The sequence below is a fragment of the Monodelphis domestica genome, chromosome 7 (assembly GCF_027887165.1).
Source record: "Monodelphis domestica isolate mMonDom1 chromosome 7, mMonDom1.pri, whole genome shotgun sequence".
In the NCBI taxonomy this organism is placed as follows: domain Eukaryota; kingdom Metazoa; phylum Chordata; class Mammalia; order Didelphimorphia; family Didelphidae; genus Monodelphis; species Monodelphis domestica.
Genome location: NC_077233.1, coordinates 134564097 through 134580815, shown reverse-complemented (window position 1 = coordinate 134580815; position 16719 = coordinate 134564097). Strand labels below are relative to the sequence as shown.

The 16719-nt window shown below is 37.6% G+C and overlaps 1 protein-coding gene across 13 annotated transcripts in view; it reads right to left on the bottom strand.

Moving 5' to 3' along the window:
* The window catches only part of KATNIP (katanin interacting protein), a 221019-nt gene that overhangs the window by 71122 nt on the left and 133178 nt on the right, over positions 1–16719 (bottom strand). For all 13 annotated transcript variants that reach the window (XM_056805495.1, XM_016424209.2, XM_056805498.1 and 10 more), the window contains one exon: positions 11608–11745. In XM_056805495.1, the coding sequence (XP_056661473.1) occupies positions 11608–11745 (138 nt within the window). The remainder of the gene's footprint in view (positions 1–11607; positions 11746–16719) is intronic.

Below are 16719 nucleotides of genomic sequence, written 5' to 3'. Positions count from 1 at the left end.
TTTATCAATGGGGAAACTGTGGTCCACAGAGGTTAAGTGGCTTGCCCAGGGTCATACAGGAAGTGTCTATTAGAGGAGAAATTTGAATCCAGTGCCTCTAACTCTAAACCCAAACTCAACCTATTTAAGACAGAATTTATTGTCTTTCCCTCTGAACCACTCCTCTTCCTAATTTCCTTTCTGCTACAGGCACAACTGTACAAAGTACTTCCCTCTCATTCACCCCACAAATCAATTCCTGGAATGTCTTCCCTCTTTGACTCTACTTCTTAGAATCCTTAGCTTCCTTCAAGGTTCATGTCAAATTCTGCCATCTATATGAAGTTTTTCTGATCCTCCCTCAATTATCATAAAAAAATGTTCCTATATACACCAATATGTATATTCAGTGTCTTTTCTTATTAGGTGGTAAGCTCCTCAAAGACAGGGTCTATTGAAGTTTTCGTCTTTGTATTCCCAGGCCCTAGCATAGTGTCTGATACATAGCAGATTCTTAATAAAGGCTTGTAGAGTAACTGACTTAAAAAAAAAATCATTTGACATCACAGAACATAATGCAGCACTGAAATCTCTCTCCCTATAATTTATCTCCCATGATTTTTTAAGATCATGGGAAATCCTTTAATAGACTCACAGATAACTGTAACAAACTCCTGATTATTATCAAGTAAGGCATACCATAGGGAAGCATATACTTATCAATGATGTTTGCCAAAGTCATACAAGAAGAATTAATCAGATTCCAAATACAAGGGAGATCTCCTATAGATAGTGAAGTTCACCAGATGTTCCTTTTTGAGAATAACACCAAATTGACTGCATCAAGTCCTAGAACACTAGTAGCTCTTCATGTAAGGGTCATGAGAACCATTTAAGGAACCTAGAATTTATCCTGAAGGCAGTGAAGAACTAATGAAGCTACCTGAGCCAAAGAAAGATGTGATGATATCAACATTTTAAGGAGACAAGCCTGTTAATCAGTGTATAGGACTGATCAGAGCTCGCTGGGTAGGGAAGCCAGTAAGGATGCTATTGTAATTTAGGAGTAAGGAGAAAAGGGACTAAACATAGGTGATGGCAGTGGGAACAGAAACAAAGGAACATATTTCAAAGGGGACCTGTTTCAAAGATATAAATGACAGGATGGTAATTGATTTGATGTGAGAGGGAAATGAGAAAGATCAGTCTGATGATTTAAGATTGCAAAGGTGGGGGCAGCTGGGTGGCTCAGTGGATTGACAGTCAGGCCTAGAGATGGGAGGTCCTAGGCTCAAATCTGGCCTCAGACACTTCCCAGCTGTGTGACCCTGGGCAAGTCACTTGACCCCATTGCCTAGCCCTTACCACTCTTCTGCCTTGGAGCCAATACACAGTATTGACTCCAAGATGGAAGGTAAGGGTTTAAAAAAAAAAAGATTGCAAAGGTGATAAACTGGTATTGTGTTGCTATTTAAAAGAAATTAGGAAGTTAAGAAGGTGAATTGTCAGGAGGGGAGATAAGTTCAGTTTCAGAAATGCTGGATTTCAGGTGACAGAACCTCTGAGGGGACTACTCTAGTAGACACATGTATATGCAAAAGAGATATATTACTTAAATGGAAAATAGGATGAAAACTGAAGACCTAGGAAGGCATGTACAAAGAGATGATGGCTGAAACTCATTCAGTAGCAAATTATGAAGCTGTCCTAAAAGGAGATGAAAACTTAACCTTTTAATGCTAGCGTATGTATATTACTGAATCATATTTCTGCACTTGTAACTGCAGTCATATTTGTATGAGAAATACACTTAGTAGAATTTGCTTGAGGGTATATGTTATAGATAGAATTTTCCTCTGGATGCTGTCAGTAAAGATGAGCTATTTGGTATGCCTTGCAAGACTAGACTTCTCATCTACATTCAGTTTTGCCAAAGAAAACTTGCTTTTTGATATTGCCCCATGGTATTCCTGTTGGGTCATAAGAAGTTGTGATTTTTCATGATGAGGATAGTAAATAGATAAATGGATGGACAATGTTTCACCATTTTGACATGCTTCAGGAAATAAATTATTTGAAGTTCTTCATTTAGGACTTGTGTGATTGCTTAACACAGCCTTCTCTACTTTCCCTTTCCAATCTTTCCATTTACTTCCTTCTGTACTCTTCTCACCATCTTCTGCTTTATGGCTTCACTAATGCCCAAGGCAAACTTTTTTTATTGGATCTACAATCTGCTGAAGTTACTTTCTGAATGAATAATAACAACACTAATTCATATTAGATCTCTACAGCTTATGCTTTCCTCAATATTATTAGCTATACTTTTACAGGTGTGGAAATTGAGGTTTGGATGTTAAGTGAATTGCCCATATCGATAGAACTGCTGAATGGCAGAAGCAGTTCTTAGTCTTTCTTAATTTTTTTCTTCTCTTGAAACAAGAATTTTCTATTGTCATTGCAAGTTTTTTCAAGGATACACTTGGTACTTTAAAAAAAAATTACTTTCATAGGACTACTGCTAATTTGAGAAGTCAGTGTTCCAGCCTATTGTATTCTTTCTCTAAGAAGAAATGCCTTGTGCTTCTTAGGACAAAATAAATCAGATTGAGTGTCTACCAACTGGGCCATTTTTAGGTTCTCAATGTTTCTCTGGTACCTTTCAATAGGGGGTTATGATATAGAGTTTGTCTGAGCAAAAGTGCTGTGAACGAATGATCTTTGTTCAGGGCCCTCCAAATTTTTTTTATTCATTCATCATCCATTAACACCACTGCAATTTCCTCATACTATGGAGCATGTCAACTTTTCTTTTAAAATCTTGAAGTAGGCTAATTCTATACTTGCCTCTTCTAGGAAATGGAGATTACTCCATTTAGCAAGTATAATTCAAAAATTTTCAATGAATTAATAATTTTTTCTTAATATAATTTTTGGTGAAACCTGTTTATTACATGATCATAATTATCCTAAATATTTCTTTTTTTCCCATCTTGAGGGCCATTCTCTTTCCTTTTATTAAACCCTTACCATCTGTCTTAGAATCAATAGAATCAATGTATTGGTTCCAAGATAGAGAAGTGGTAAGGGCTAGGCAATGGAAGGTTAAATCACTTGACCCAGGTTACACAGCTAGGAAGTTTCTGAGGCCAGATTTGAACCTAGGACCTCCCATCTTTAGGCCTGGCTTTCAATCTACTGAGCCACCTATCTGATCCCTGAGAGCAATTCTTTATAATAGCATTTTTGAAAGAAGAAAATCAGTAAAACTGATTGATATATTGAGAAAGTATGAAATCATGTACAATGTATACCATCCATGATCCTCTCACCTTTACAAAGGGGTGGTTTGGAAGTGTCCTCTCATGTTTCTCTTTAAGTCCTGCTTGATCTTTATAATTTTGTTATATTCATTTTTTTGGTATGTACTTATTTATTTTTTCCATTTACATTATTGTAGTTACTTTGTATACTGTTTTGCTTACTTTGCTCTGCATCAATTCATATAGACCTTAGCAGGCTTCTCTGTGCTCATCAATTTTTACAACATGGTAGTATTTAATTACATTCGTCATCCTTGGTTACCGAGAGACTACTACTACTACATGTGTCATAATTTGTTTAGCTATTCTCCAACTGATAAGCATCTACTTTATTTACATTTTTTTCCTTTTTGCTATCACAAAATATGCTGCTAAAATATTTTGGTGTATGGGGACTTTCTATCTCATAATTTCATTACCCTTTTGGCATAGTTTTAGCAACAGCACTACAACTTGAGATGAGATAGATTTATAGTCCAGCATTTTTGTGAACAATGACATTATTACAATGAGACTCTTGAAGGCTTTTCAAGAATGTGAGTTCTGATTTTCCAGTTTGACATGAGATCTAATGTTTTTCATACTTTTGTGTGCCAATATCAATATCAATATTACTCTTGATTTTACTTTAAAAAATTATTCATCTCTTATGTCACCTGCATTTTTGAAGATATCTTTCTCACTTTAAAAGTGATTTCTTTTTATTATAAATTATAGAAGATACAATATATGAATATAATAAAATAATAAAAAAATTAAAGTTAAACAAATCTAACACATCAACCAAATCTGAAATTATATGCAGTGTCTTACATTCTTGGTCTCCCACCTCAGCAAATAGAGGAAAAACAAATTCTTCCTTGAGGTCAAGCTTGGTCATTATAATTTCAGCATTTGGTTTTGTTTTGTTATTGTTCTTTCTAGCCTTTATGCTCATTTTCTCCTAATTCTGTTTATTTCATTTTATATTGATTCCTATCAGTCTTCCCATGCTTCTCTGTATTGATCATAGTCATTGTTTCTTATGTCACAATAATTTTCATCATATTCATGTACCAGGATTTTTTTAGCTACCCCTCAAATGATGGACTAAAATTTTACTTTGTTTCCAGTTCTTAGTAACTCCAAAAAGTTTAGCCTTGATTTTAGAAAGGAGCTGAGTTTAAAAATCATCTCAAAGACTCAGGTGAAAAGAAACAGTTTCAGAAAGAAGAAAAAGATTTTGGACTAAAGTTGGGCAAATCAAGTGGTCATACTAAAAGAAGGAATTGGTAAGCATATTGTGAACTCCCCATTGTTATAAGGAAAGTGTTGAAGTTTGCAGAGAAAAGTGGCATGGGACCAGCAGGAAGATTCTGGAACTTTGAAGAGGGTTAGGCTGAGACCAAGGCTGTTAGCTGGCTCTCTGGAGAATCTTTGGAGGTGTTGGCTGCAAATTTCCTTGGTGGCTAATCCTATCCTTTACTGATTTCTGATTGCTATATTTCATCAGAGAAGTTCCTGGTGAACTTGATTCATCTACAGAGATTGTGAGATTGAGTCTGGATCCTTTCTGAATGAGGGCAACTACATTATTTCAAGAAACTGATTTCTTTGGTCATAGAAAAAGAGATAGAATTTATTCTTTACTCAGACTAAAGCCTTTACCTATGTCCTTTATCTCATTCTTTCTCACCTTTGATAGGACATTGCTGACGCAGTTATTACCCCTCTTTCAAACATCTTCATTCATTCCTCTCTTCACTGTATACTTTCTATCTCTTTATAAACATACTCAAGTTTTTCTCCACTGATAAAAATTACAACCTAGTTATGCATTGGTAGACTAGTCTTTATGAGTTGCTCTGACAAAAAAAAAAAAAGGCCAAATATGGCCAGTCTTTAGATATGAAGAACAACTGCTATCCCTGAATTATAATGTTCTCTATCTTATATTCACAAGATTTCTTATAGCAGTGATGGCAAACCTTTTAGAGATGGAGTGCTGGGCCCTACCCCCACACTGAGTGTTGGGCACACCCTGTCCCTCCCTTACCCTACACAGGGGAAGGAGGAACACTCCCATTGGGCTGCTGGACAGAGGGGAAGGTGAAGTAAGGAATGTCTTCAGTGAGTATAGAGGGGGGGGGGAAGGGAGTGGCCCAAGAGCTCCACTCCCTTCCAGCTCTGCCACCTGTGACCTGCCCACTTTATTTCCTATGTGCTTCCTTTGGGATGCTGGGCAGAGGGGTGGGGCATGAGGAAAAAATGTCATTGGGCAAGGTGGAGAGGGGAAAGGGAGCAGCTCCACTAGAGTCCCTCTGCCTTTCTAGTAATGAACTGGGTGAGGAGGAGGGTAGCGGAGTGCCCACAAAGAGTGCTCTATGTGCTATCTTTGGCACTTGTGACATAGGTTTGCCATTATTGCCCTATAGCAAGGGGGAAGATATTTTCTGTTATGTAGGATAGAGTGATATAGCAGCTCAATTAATATAAAAGAAAGGGAAATAAAAACCAGGAAATAAAATAATTTATTCTAAATATTTCAAGGTAAATGGAAATATATTTGAGAAGACCATTTATGCCTCACCTTGTAGGCTACTGGATCTCTTTTAGGTATGGGAATTGTCAAGAAGTATTCTGCTTCTGAAAAAAGGCAATGATGAAAACTGAGGCAACTATCATTCTATGACTCCTCTCCAAATCTGTAAACTATTCATATGAATCAAACTCTACTATGTCAAGGAGGACTTAATACCAACAGTAGTCTAGTTTTTGTTCTGGAATTTCCAGTAAAAGATCACAAAATGAATTATTGCCAAGTCAAAAAGTATAAATATTATCATAGGGTCCACTTGTGGATTGTAAAAAGTGGTTTTGAAATAACAATATTCAACTTATCCCCATAGTAATGGGGAAATCAGGAAGATCTGGAATATAATGACATCAAAGAGATAAACACTGAATGAAAAACTGAAATGAAGGTATTTGTTAAGTCATTCCCAATTATTATCTGTAGAGAAGTTCACCAAAAGGATACTGCCCCCAACACTATTCAAGGTCAGCTTAGAGATATTATTCTAGCACTTTAATTATGCAAGTAGATTTATGATTAAAAGAAAGTACCTTAATACCAGTCAGTCAATAAACATTTATTAAGCACCTACTATGTTATAAGCCCTGTCTGTGCTAAGTGCTGGGGATGCAAAGTAAAGCAAAAGACAGTCTCTGCTTTTAAGGGGTTCATAGTCTAAGAGAGGAGGCAACGTGCAAATAGGTGGGGAAACAGGTTCTGAAGGCCCTTGCAGGATAAAAAGAAGATTTTATATTATCCTTATGAGGACAAGAGGTCCTAGAGTTTATTGAGTAGGGTGGAGACAATGATCAGTTCTTGGCTTTCAAAATATCACCTTAGGAGCTGAGTGGACAACAGATTGAAGTGAGGAGGTACTTGTAATTGGCAAACTAGACAGCAAAAAGAATATGCCTTGGTAAAAGATTGAATATGGGAAGTGTGAGCCTGGGTGACTAGGAGGATGGTAGTGTCCTCAACAATAATAGGGAAGTCAGAAAGAGGAATTTTAGGGGGAAAATAATGAGTTAACTTGCAGACAGGTTGAGTTTATGACAACTATAATATATTCAGATATTGAGCTATCCAAAGTGATTTGAGATAGCCAATAGGAGTTGGAGGCACAAGATTGAAGGTCAGCAGAGAGGTTAGGGCTCCATAAGTAGATTTAAGAATCACTGGTATAGAGATCGATGACAATTAAAAGTCAATGAGAGGAACAGCTTGGTGGCTCAGTGGGGACAGAGCCAAAGCCTAGATCAGGAAGACTTGGGTCAATTATGGTTTCAGACACTTCTTACCTGTGTGATCCTGGTCAAGTAACCCCAATTGCCTAAACCTTACTGCTCTTCTGCCTTTGAACTGATACTTCTATCAATTCTAAGACAGAAGGTAGGGGTTTTAAAAAAAAGGCATTGAGATTACCAAGTGAAAGGTGAAGGAAATTCAGAGAACAGTTAGTCCAACCCACCCATGAAAAGAATCCTCTTTACATTATGAATCCTCATCAAGCCTTTTTTTTTAAATGTCTGGTGGGGGGAGCCAACCACTTTCCAAGGTGGCCCTTTCTTCTTAGAAAGCTCTAATTAAAAATAAATGTTTCTTCCCTTCCAGGGTATATTTTCTTCTTTGCTATTTATACCAACTATGCCTAGTTTTGCCCTCTGGGTCCAAACTCTACTCTCTCTTCTACATGACAGCTTTTCAAATAACTGAAGACAGCTATAACATCCCTTCTAAGTCTTCTCATCTTCACAGATGCTGTCACAAAGTTCCAAGCAAAGTTATAAAAGCTATACCAGGTATCAGATATCTAAGTTTATAGGTGAACCTTGATAAAAAATAAGTGAAAAAAATATGCCATGCAACACAAAACAGTGTACTAATACTTCCCACTATAAAAGGACCTATTGTAGGTTATGGTTAAGAGCCTCCCAGACCAAGAAGCAAAGAAAGACCATGTCTGCAAGATTCCTGCTCAGGAAAGGGTCCAGATACCCCAGACTAATTGTGAGGAGCTAGAATCTGCTGCTGGGGATGCAAAGTAATGAGTTAAGTGATTGGAAGTAGAAGGCGGTGAATGGATCAGAACCCTGAATTGGTACTGAATTGAGAAGTCCAAGGAGCAATTAAGAGACTCAGTCTATTAAAAGGTTCACTACCAAGATAACAGAGAGGATTTTAGTTCTACATAGGGGCTCACATAATTTAAAGGACCCAATTTCTTGTGGGGTCTCGTGTATTTTTATGCCTAGTGACATGAAGCTGGGGTTCTGCCTTCAAGTTTCACCTAAATTAGTGACAGTGGATATCTTCTATTATATTAAATTTCAACATGCATCAATCATGTGCAAAATGCTAAGGTTAGAAAAGATAAAAATGAAATGATTCCACTCTCAAAGAGCTTACTGCCACTGACTCTGAACACTAAGGGAATGGTCATCCTTATGTGGTAGTGGACACAGATATATGTGTAGAGTGGCTTAGAAATTAAGGAGTGTCAAATGCCAAACAAAGGAGTCTATATTGAACAGATTATAGGGATTGCTGGAATTCATCATTAAGGGGAGTTTCATGATCACACCTGCACTTTAGGAATATCACATTGGCAACTATGTGAAGAATATGTAAGAGTGAGAAGATGATCCAGGGAAACCAATTAGGAGACTCCTGCAACAAGTCCAGAAGAGAGGTGAACTGAACTAGGGATTAACTGTGTGAGTAATGAGGAGACATTTGTGGAAAATGACATAGAGAAAGAATTGACAAGATTTTCCAGATGACTGGCTATGTGGTTGAAAGTATGGAGGAAGGATGACACTGAGATTGTGCACTTGGGTGACCAAGAAAGGTGGTGCACCTAACGGTAGGAGGGAAGTTCAGGAGAAGAATGAGTTTGGAATGGGGCTGTAGTGCAAAATAAGCTCTGTTTGATCCATATTGAATTTGAGGTGCCTGTCTGAAGTTTCCAATAGGCAGTAAATCCAGAGAGACTAAGGCTAGTTATCTTCTGAGAGTAATCAAAATAGAGATGATAATGAAATCCTTGTGAACTAATGAGATCACCAAGTGAGTTCAGAGATAGAAGAGAACCCAGGTCAGAAGTTGGGCAGAAGGACACCCACAGTTAATGGATGAAAATCTAGTAAACAAGACTAATGAGAAATCAGTCAAGTAGCAGAACAAAGAGAGATAGGGGGCAGTGTTATGAAAACCGAGTGTGGGGTGAGTAATGACAGAGAGGTCAAGGAAGATGAGAACCGAGAAGATATTACATTTGACAATTAAGAGATCACTGGTAACTTTGGAGAGAGTAGTTTCAGTTGAGGGATGAGGTTAGAATTCAAAGTGCAGAGAGTGAGGACAGGTACCTATAAAGAGTTTTTAGGTGGAGTTTCTATCAGGTATGATAATAGGCTCTAATAAGTATTTTTTAAGGATAAGGAGACTTGGGTATATTTGAATGCAGTAGGGAAGGGAGCAGTAAAAAGGGAACAAATGAAAATTAGAGAAAGGAGGTAATAATGGGCACAATCTTTTGGAGAAGGTAGGAAGGAGTAAATAGGATCAAGGGGACCTATAGAAAAGTTAGCCTTAGTGAGGAGAAGGGCTACATCTTCATCCAATACTGGAGAAAAGGAAGAGACAGGGAAATGATGTGAGGGGGTTGTGAGATGAGGAGGTGAGATCGTCATGTGAGGCACAGAGGAGAAGAGAGGGTGAATGGTTTTGATTTTTTTTCAATAAAGCATGAGGCCAAAACCTCAGCTGAGAGAGTTAGATAAAGAGGTACTATAAGAGGCTTGATGAGAGAAGAAAAGCTTTAGAACAGGAATTAGAGAGGATATAGAATTAGTCAGTGAGGAAGCAGCTGATATTGGACAACACACAACTGGATCCAGTCAGCATGATTGTGTTCTAGAACCTAATGTGTTCTAGAACCTAATGTGTTCTAGGTACTGTGACAGACACTGGGAATGCAAAGACAAAATGTAAACACTCCCTATCTCCAAAGAGCTAACAGCATTCTGTAGCAGTCAAGTTGTAATACTCCACGGGGTTGCACTCTTATCTAACCTCCCCTACATGAGTATCTGGTCCAGTTAGCTCTGAGTGCCTCAGTCATCTTGTCTGTAGAATCACACTGGTCTGTGGCCCCACTTTTCAAATCTAGCCAACATCCAAGCCCACCTTCTGGTCAAATGATGTGCTACTCTCCAATTCTGGATTAGGGTTCTCATAGTTAGGTCACATTTACAAGAAATGCCTTTGCTTTCCTAGATTCACAGCTATGTCCACAAAGCCTCTCCTACACTAGAGAAATGTAACAGGTCTCAAATAATGCATGTATATTCCATATACCATACTATACTATACTATACACATATGCTTTCCACCAAATAAATAAAGGGTCATGTCTTCAAGGTACTTTAAAAAATACAAATTGAAAGTATTGATTTTTTTAGTAGACACGTGTATCATCACCTGTCAGGAAGGAGAATTGAGTAAAATTTAAATTAGGGAAGAAATATTAGAGGAAAAGTAAAAAAACCAAGGCCTGTTCAAAGCCAGCATATCTTAAAATAAAAAATGATTCTCACTTTTTTCATTACTGATTTTGTCACACTCTAAGTGGGCTAAATCAGCTATCCAAATTTAATTTTCTTCTCTATTTTAAATGGATAAAACACTATATTAACAAGATTCATATACCCTGTAATGCTACATTTCCAATAAACTTGTTTCTTTTATTGAAAATTTTGAAATAATATCCTGATACTGAAAATATCAAAGCAAATTAACCTCCAGTAGCATTTGTTTGTGTTTTTCTTCCCCCAGTAAATTCTGAAAACAGATGGGTTATTATTTTATCAGCAGTAGCCCTTGTCAAAGAGCTCATTCTCCAGATTTTGTTTTGTATTTTAAAAATACTACCAAAAAGTTTAATTTTTGCAAGAAATGTCTCTGGAAATGCATGTAATAACACAAAGCTCTTGTGCAGAACTTGTTTAAGACCATTTTCCCAATCTGAGGCCACATGTTTTATAGGCATTGGCATTGCTGAACAGAAATGAAGAAAACAGGCATAAAGGAAGAAGCTAATCTTCCACTGTAATCCAGTACATAAAATCCTCTTTTACTTAGTGCTTGCAATACTGTAGTAGCAATAAGCCACATTATTCTGCACTATGGCATTGTCATTTCACAGTCTTTTTCAGAATGGGTGTAGCACCAAAGCTGATGGACTGGAGAAATGGGGCTCTATAACATAAGGACATTTTTATGCAGTAATACATGAGGTCCTGCAGCCAGTACACAACATATACCAAGTGTGAAGAGCAAAATATGAACCAGTGAAGCACTTCATTTTAACAGAAAGTAGCTAATGAAACCATCACACTCAGGTGTCAAAATTCTTCCTCACAAAAGAATTCTTACCATAGACTAGAATGAAATGACATACCTTGCAGTACCTTCTTTTGACCTTCTATAAGAACACTTGAATATTCTTTCATGCCTTAGGAAAGGGTGTCCTAATAACTGTACATCCAAATTCCAAAACACGAGGACACTAGAACATGAGGACAAATATAACAACCATTCTCTGACATACCCTCTCTTCTACAACTGTAAAGTTAGAGAAGGAGGTGTTTCTTTGTACCTATTTAACAGCTTCAAGAATTATATCACACACTGAATGACTGGGGACTTTAATCAACCTAGTACACAGCAAGGAACCGAGTCATTACTTACGCTGTAAGTTGTCCAATAATTCCAAAGCTTGATTCTGGAGATGCCAAATTCATAGGACTGTCTAGTATTGCGGATGATAAAGAAAAGCTGAACTGGAGGGTGGAAAGGACAGGTCCACAAAGAAAGCTCTTTAGTACTCTGAAAACCAATGAGCAAAGAAAACCATGAGTACATTTTCCCTTTTCCCCAAAGTAAATATTTGTGATTAATTCTTCCTCTAATTAAAAATAGGAGAGGACATGGGGCATCATAGAAAGCTGGATCCCATGCCACCTCTTCTATATATAGCTGCAGGCTCCTGACCCTTGTATCTTGGCAGGAAGTCAGCTCACTCTCCTCTGATTTTCCGTCCACAATGAATTATGAAGGCAGGGTCACCATTTGGTCTATTTTAATCAACTTAATCAGCTTTGTGTAGCCCAGGGAAAATGGGGGAGGGGAGGGAATGAGAAAGAGGCCACTGTTCAACTGGCATGTGAAGACTTTTACATTTTTTAAATCCCTATAATGTTAATTTTAAAAAAGATGACATGCTCAATCCTTTATTGGGATGAAACCAGTGCATTATACCTTGGGATTTATTTCTTTTTCACTTTAGAGGTCCTCATCATGCAGACTGTCTCACCTCCCAATGAGGCAGACAAGAAGACCTCTATGCCATGTACTACTTGGAAACAAATCTAAGTTGTTGTTCTGAATAAATTTGCATCAGCAGTATTTCACACTGTTGATAGCATTTGTTTTTGACAGAATGGGGAAAAAAACCTCAGCAAATTATATAGTTATGGAAACTTTTCTTGAACAAGTATTTGATACTCAAGATTTCCATCCTATCATCTTCAGAGGATTATCATCATCATCATCATCATCATCATCATCATCATCATCATCATCATCATCATCATCATCATCATCAGTTCCTATTTGTCCACAGCTCAGCTATGTGCTTGGCACTGTACTCCTGAAGAACTTCTGTTTTATTTAAGAAGAGGAACATCCTGTACTCCAGCATATCTCAACTGGGCTTTCCTTGTCATTGAAAATGGGCCCAGTACTTGCTTAAAGTCCTTTGAAAGAGGTGAATGGCACCATCTGGACCTCTTCAGGACCCCAGGAATTTGGATGCCTGGGACTCCAGCTGCCACTGAGAACAAAGATGGTTTCTTACTTGTGACAATGGTGCCTTTCAGATGAGAGAGAAAATTGTTTTTGCAAAAGAGAGGAAGAGACAGTTTTGAGGGCTTATGACTAATTTGGGCAAGTTCCATAAGCCACACATGAACTTTTGCTATTCTGGGAAGTTTGGATGGAGTATACAAGGTATTAAAAAAATCCAGTGGAGGGGTGGGAGTTATGGAGGCAGTGGCTTATTCTTGGTTCTAAAATTCTGATTCTTAAATGGGCCTTTATAGTCATTTGACAAATGGAAATCGGATAAATCCCAACTCTGAAATGAGGCCCTGGTCTTGCAATTGATCTTCCTTCTGATTTCTGTCAGCTAGAGAAATGAAGAGGAGCCAGCAGTAAAAATCATGTAGAAAATCAAAGACTATTTATCTGTATATAACTGAGGTCTTTAATAGCAACTAAAACCTTTGAGATTTAGCTCCCACAGATCCAATCTTTTAAAGATAAAAAGTTAGGTAGTCATAATGTTTAGAGGCTAAACTATCAGTAAAAACTAGGCTAGAAAAGTTTCCATAATACCAGGCCAGTAGACATAATTTCTAGGGATAGCTCCCTCTTTACAAAAGGGTAAAAAAAGTCAGTTATCCTATAGGACCCTGGACAAGTGCCAAGCTGCCCTTTGGGGAATCTTTACCTTGCTTGCCTTTCTTTCCTACTCTCCTAAATATTCTGTATTTAGAACTTCTCATTTGGATCTACACTTCTCTCCCAGGGATCCTTACTGCAAATATATTTGAGAGGCAATATGTTCTAATGAACCAAGCCCAGGGCTGGAATTTGAGACTGTGGAGTTGGTGTGTGAAGCCAATGGTACTGGCTAACAGGAAGACTTGGTGGCAAAAAAGTAGGTGAAATTTAGTCTATTCTCAGTGTGTACTTAGAGATTTAGACCCCAAACCCAGGGTGAGGACAGCTGCCTTATGTCACAATAGCTATGCCAAAAGAATACCTTAGGCAGAAGATGCCAAAGTTCCTACTGTGGTCACATGGCTATGTTTCACAGCTTTAGGCAACCACAAGAAAAGGCATAATAATCAAGAAATTGGTCCACATCAAATCGAATGGCTCTTTTTATTACCTTTGTGATGCTTATGTCTATGTATCATGTTTCCCAAATGTTGAAGCTATTAGAACCAATGGTGTGGAAGATAGTGAGCCAATCTAAGTTTCAGAAGCAAAGGTTATAGTTTTACAGATTAGAATCATAGTGCTAGACAGTAACTTAAAAGGTCACATCTTCTAGGCAGATGGATACTTAATTAAGCCATCTGAGGTGGATAATTATCTGACCTAGTTTCCAAGGACTTAGAATCACAGAATATTAGAACTCTTAGATAAAATAAAGCTGTTTTAATCTCACCCTCTTATTGAACAAAAAAGGAAACTGAGGCTCAGAGCAGTAAAATAGCAAGAATGCAAGTGTCCTTTCTGGCTCCTGGTATAATGTTTTTTCCACTAACAAATGTGACTACTTCAAGGATAATTCTTGTTACCACAATCTTCATTAGTAGCCTAGGGTTGACTCACTAGTTTGGAAATGTTATGTTAAACCACAAGCTTTGGTTGACATTTTCTTTTCATTTATCTACTTTAGAAAAAGGTGGCCTTTATGTTATCATAATAATTTCTTTGTATATTTAAATATTGATATTAAATTCCCTTTCAAAAAGTTCTCTTTTCCAGTCCATGTCTTCCTCACCCCTTCTCATTCTTTAAATCAGTTCCATTGTTCTTTTCTATATTCTTTCTAGGTTTCAAATGACCAAGTCCAAAATCTGCATAACCAGTGCTAACCAGAGAGAGCAGACCAGGGTATCTATATGCCTTTGTCAATGCATCTAAATATATAAGTTATGGCCAAAAGGTCAATGTATACTTTTTTCGAAGGCTAAATCACTCCTTCTGTCTAGCACCTGTGGCTGTTCTCTATGGACAATATTTTTCTAATTGTTTTGGAGACCATTTTGAAATTTATTTCTGTCAGCTGACATGTTAGATGCTCTTAATCAACATGACATCACTTGCAATTCTGGTTCATGCTTCCAATTTACGATAAAATCAAAATATAATATCCATGGAAATTATACTAGACTTAGTACTAACCTTTGAGAATACATGGACCTCTTTCCAGCTGAATTTGAACCACTGATAATTCCTTAGGTGCAACCCTTTAGTCAGTATCAGCCTCTACAATGTTTCTTTGGATTCCTTCCCCATCACTCTTTGGAAACTGTCTTCTGAAAAGCATTTGCCAAATCCAATGGTCTTTTCTTCCTTTTTTCTTAACCCTGATAGTTTTAGGTACTTTTTCATCCCTCCTTCTTGAACTTTCCCTTTTCCCAGATTTTTCTACCTACAGCACTGGATTCAGAGTTGGGAAGACATAGGTTCAAATGTCCCTTCAAATATTTACCAGCTGTGTTATGCTGGGCACTTTACTTAACCTCTCTCAGCTTCAGTTTCCTCATCTGTAAAATGGGGGCATTGAACTCTAAGACCTTTGGGGTTAATTACAATTCTAAATCTATGATCCTATGCCCATTCTGTTGGGTCTACTTCCTTCCCCCACTACTAACAGCCTTCTTCAAACTCCCCTTTATTTGTCATTGGTGCCACCATTCTTCTAGTTGCAGAGGTCAAAACCTAAGTCACCTATATCTTTCATATCTAGCCAGTCATTAAGACATAGATTTTTTTTTCTGAAATGTTTTCCATACTTCTTCCTTTTTATCCCCACTGCCATCACTCTGGTCTAGCCTCTCTTTATGTCCTAACCTGGATTGTTTTTTAAGAAAAAAAAATACCTTAAAAAGAAACAGTAGTCATTTCCCCTAACCCTAAGCCCTTGCAAATGAAACTTTCCTTGTAACCAAGAAAAACATTCAGCCAAAATGATTATGCCTGACAGTTAATGTCTGGGATAATTCCAATAGCCTCCTTGCTGGGCTCCTTCCTTCTTTCCTCTATCACTCCCTATCCTCTACCAATTTTCCTTAAGACTTTCCTTAAGATCATATCACTCATCCCCTTCAAAATCTTTAAGGAATTCTTATTTACTGCTGAATCAAACCTAAACTCCTCTGCCTATCTCTTGTAAGGCTCTCTGTGATCTGCCTCTATTCTATGTTTCCACCAGCATGCTACAGAAAGAGCACTGGACTAAGAATCAGGAGATTCCTGAGTTTAGGTCCCAGCTCTGCCAATAACTTATTGTGTGAGCTTGGGTAAGTCATTTAAATTCTCTTTGACTAATTTTTTGCCTCTGTAAAATGATGTGATAGACAAGATAATCTCTAAGGTGTCTTTCCAGTTCTTAACAATCTAAGATGATTGTATGTGCTGAGGTTCTTTTTAGACCTAATATTCAATATTTTCTAGGCTAGGAATCCAAAGCCTTGGATTGGGACCTATCACTTCCATAACTGCACAAATCTAAGCAAGTTACTTCCCTATTCTGGGCTTTAGTTTCCTCCTGATGATACTCGAAGCTGATACTCAGTCAATCTTACCTTTGTTTGCTCTGCATTTTTCATCCAGAATGCTGTCTTTATGTGTGTTCTCCTTTTCAAAATCCTGTTCAAATGAAATCCATCCTCCAAGATTCTATAGATAACTCTTTCTCTTTTGGACTTCAACCACACTTATCTATTCCCAACAATTAAGCACTTACTCTTTATCACTCCCTGTCATTTTATGTGTGTGATTCTTAACATCTCAAATGGACTCAGCATTTAGAAGGCAAGAAAAATGTCTTGAGTTTCTCCCTACGTGGGAATGAATCTCCAGGAGATTAATAAATACTTATTGATTGATAGATACTCAAATTGGAATTCTTGGGATCTCTCCAGAGATGTTAGCAGAGAATTACAGCTCCTGGAAAGGGGAGCACCAATCAAAATTCTGGTAAAAGAGAAGCATGAAAGG